A 3497-nucleotide genomic window follows, 5' to 3' on the forward strand; every position below is an offset into this window, starting at 1 on the left:
TCCAGGCGCCGCGCCCCGCGGCGCACCCGCCGTACACGGCGCTGTGGGTGTGCTGCATTGTGGATTGTTTGCGCCAATTGGTTCCAGATTCGAGCTTGCCCCCGTACAGCCAGCGCCACCTCTTCGAGCGGCTACGATTCGTATCACAGCCCTCACAGACGATGCTACGTGCTAAGGCTGCACACATTACGCGACAGTCGCGGGGATCATCACGAGGGCCACGGGGCGCAGTGGGGGCCGCAGTGGGGGGGCCCCAGCCCGGGCCCCAGCTCGAGCACGCGGCTCACGCGCCTCGTCCGCACGCCCAGTGGGCCCAGCGCGGCGCCCACCAGGAGCAGCCTCAGCCTGGAGCAACGCTACCTGTGAGCGGGCCGCAGCAGGCCGGGCTGCAGGGCCTGCACCTGCACCACAGCCACCACCACCACCACTACTGCAACAACACGGAGGACTCGGTCTCCTCGCTGCCGCCCGAGAGCGACGCGGTCGAGCTGCACCACTTCAAGGCCAACGGCAGCCTCAACGGCATCGCCGCCACGCCGTAGCGGCATAGGGTGGCTCTCGCCCCCCGCTCGCTCCGGGTCTCAATCCCACCGACTGCACCGTTTCATTTATTTTTACCTTTTCTCGTCGAGTATCGTTTCCGCCGGGTCTTCCCCTATGTTGTAGAAATGGTTGTGAAAGCGTTTGCTACGTTGTGCGAATGGCGTTGTGAATTTTCTATGATTGTAATCACTTTTGAAAGCCTATTTCGGTATATGTGTGCGGCCTCACCAGTAATGTTACCAGTTACATATACCCGTATGTTGTTTTGTATGCGTGCGTGTATGTGTTAGTCGATACCCCGAGCCTTGCGTCTTTAAGGCACGGGGTATCGGCATCTCCTGTTTGCGGCCTCCGAACTTAGCAGTCAACCGCCTTAAATGTTTTTTTTCCCAAACAATATTTTTTTAAATGCCCCAAGCCTAATTTGCTCAAGGATTTAGTCATCACTATTGATGTTTATTTTGTTTGTGTTCAGTTTTCCGCTAGGCTTGCTGAATTATTGAGGGAAAAGTGTCTCAAACCAATAAAGACAAAGACAATTTTTGATTGCTAATTAGAAGAAAATGGAAGAGAGCACATGCATTTCAGTGATGGTGCTGGCGCCAGTAAGTAGGCAGATAATCACAAATTAATATGTCAGCTCTCTGCTGGGCAGTGGAAAAATATGAGAGCTTAAGAAGTGACTGTTTTGATGATTACCTGTGATCGATTGTTTTAAGCAGAGAAATTTTGTCCAATATTTACCGACAATGTGTAAATGAGCTTACAGTGTCCATATCACATTGGCAAACAAAGAGACTATGTACTTTCCTAAAAAAATAAAAAAATACAACATTCCTAGGCCAGTTAAGAAACAAGCCTAGAATGCTTAATTTAAAGTCAGTGTGCCATTACTCTTTTCTCATATTTTTGTAAGATTACTAGGTACCTTCAGAGCTCATTTCTTGGAGGATTTGTTTGATTTGCCTATAAATTTGTTGTTGTAAGTACAAACTATCTTTATAAAAATTTCTAACTCATTTGTCACCAAGTGTACAAAACGGAGAGTGACTTCTGTAAAATTCATGTTCATTGTATTATGATATTTTTCCAAGATAAAAAATATTGATATGAAGCCAATTTATGAGAGTATTTTCAGTCATTCACTAAAACTGATTACAAAAAAACAATGAGAGAACCATTCAGTAGCACACTTTTCATTATATTTAGTTAATTTCAAATATCATTTTGAATATTAGACAGAGGCATAAGGTTCACATACAAAGCTATGAAAACTGCACATTAAAAATGAGCAGCAGTGACAAACAAACAGCAGAATGTAATCAAAGACTATAGCATGTTACGACACATAATCACATGACACATGATTGGAAATACAATTTCTTAAACGTCTCGCAACAATGTACAGCAGACAACTACTACAAAACATTTTTCCACTGACTTATTGCTACAGTATTGAGGTAACTATTCTTGAATATATTATCACACAGTCATGTTACATAATACCTTAAAAATATTGAAACAAATAGATTCTTTCAGATATTTATAAGACAAAAGAACATTAAATTTCTCTAATATACAATTATTCTTGTTTTCGAGGAGCAGAAGCAGCCAAATGTAATTCATAAAGCTGTGCAATTTGCTCATCACGTAAAAGGCTTAGCGCTTCTTCATCCAAATTTTCTCCTATGTCACGTCCTGTCTTTGGACCTCTTAATCCTAATTGCTCAGAGAGGTTCAAAGCATAATTCTGAAAAACATAAGGTAAATTTTATTGATTTCATTATCTAGAGAGAGAAATATTAATTACAGAAGAAGCTAATTGGTGCGTTGGCAGATTTCAGCATTCTTGACACCAATACTAACTAACAATAGTCGTGATAAATCACATGTAGTTTCAAATATACTAACCGTCCATTCATTCATGAAAACATTTGCCTCAGATGTATTACAACCCTTGTGTCTTTTGAATTCATCTCTGATGTATGAATTTCCCAGTGCTTGTAATTCCACTGGTAGACCTCTGTGAAGCTTTAAAATAGTCTTGTAAAGTAGCCTAACCCTTTGCACATGTGCCTGCGCCATTTAGGAGCAGTTTGGTCAGCTGACAACGTACCTCACTAAATATTTATCGCAAAATATAAACTCAACGTACTGCAGTACCAGTACCATAACCTAGAAATCTACTTTGTTGTTGAAAAATCGATTTCTCGACAGCCCGGCAGGTCTGCCAACGTCTAAAAGAAAAAATCCAAACATAAAGAGGGAACCTCTGCCTTAAGCAAGAGGCTAATTAAAAAATATATTACATAATTTACATACTTTCTTCCCTAAACTGGTGCACTAGCTTGCTTCTGAAGTATGAATTTTCGATATGCTAGAAATGCATCAAGCAACAACAAAGTAGCATTTGAGAGGGCTCTGACAGGATTCAACATGGAAGCCAACCCAGGACATGCCCTAATATCCGTCTTGTTATCCTCGTTTTTGCTGTGTTGATCGCGAGTAAACGAACCAGTACGTCTGCGCGCGGTATTGATTTGAAGGAGGGATCAGCTGTGACCGCGGCAGGTGCTTGTCCTGGGTGCGTGTGCCGTCTATCGCAGACGTCGAGGGGTTGACGTTGACAGAAAGCAGATGACAGCGGCCGCACCGCAGCAGCCACCGCAGCCGCAGCAGTAGCCATGAAGGCCGAGGCTATGGCTCTTGCCCATGGCATTCATGCCAGTCGTTGGCGGCGCGGCGGGCAGTGTAGTCACATCGGCGCCGCCGGTCCAACAACTCGCTGTCTCACCAGTCCCTGCCGGCAGCACCATGAGTGTGGACATCCATAATCGACCCACAACAGCTGCCCCTGCATCCATAGCCATGGATGACGATCAAGACGAGTTTGAAGATGCCTGTGAGGACTTGTCGGAGGGTGAGCTGGAGGACAGCCACCTCTACCACCCGTC

General features: G+C 44.6%; 2 protein-coding genes across 4 annotated transcripts in view; one reads left to right on the forward strand and one right to left on the reverse strand.

Moving 5' to 3' along the window:
• The window catches only part of LOC113216145 (orexin/Hypocretin receptor type 1-like), a 139250-nt gene extending 137588 nt beyond the window's left edge, over positions 1–1662 (forward strand). Inside the window, exon 9 of one of the 2 annotated variants that reach the window (XM_052266033.1) lies at positions 81–1662. In XM_052266033.1, coding sequence (XP_052121993.1) covers positions 81–542 — 462 coding nt within the window. In that variant the 3' untranslated portion in view covers positions 543–1662. The remainder of the gene's footprint in view (positions 1–80) is intronic. The other variant, XM_052266034.1, reaches the window with a different exon arrangement.
• Positions 1663–1723: 61 nt separating this feature from the next.
• The window catches only part of LOC113211481 (succinate dehydrogenase assembly factor 3, mitochondrial), an 8469-nt gene continuing 6695 nt past the window's right edge, over positions 1724–3497 (reverse strand). Inside the window, exons 2-4 of one of the 2 annotated variants that reach the window (XM_052266039.1) lie at positions 2866–3483; positions 2455–2780; positions 1724–2293 (exon numbers count right to left, since the gene is read on the reverse strand). In XM_052266039.1, the coding sequence (XP_052121999.1) occupies positions 2126–2293; positions 2455–2628 (342 nt within the window). In that variant the 5' untranslated portion in view covers positions 2629–2780; positions 2866–3483 and the 3' untranslated portion in view covers positions 1724–2125. Of the gene's footprint in view, positions 2294–2454; positions 3484–3497 lie in introns of those variants that run through there. The other variant, XM_052266038.1, reaches the window with a different exon arrangement.

Source organism: Frankliniella occidentalis, unplaced genomic scaffold (genome assembly GCF_000697945.3).
Source record: "Frankliniella occidentalis isolate FOCC.00 unplaced genomic scaffold, Focc_3.1 Scaffold35, whole genome shotgun sequence".
Classification (NCBI taxonomy): domain Eukaryota; kingdom Metazoa; phylum Arthropoda; class Insecta; order Thysanoptera; family Thripidae; genus Frankliniella; species Frankliniella occidentalis.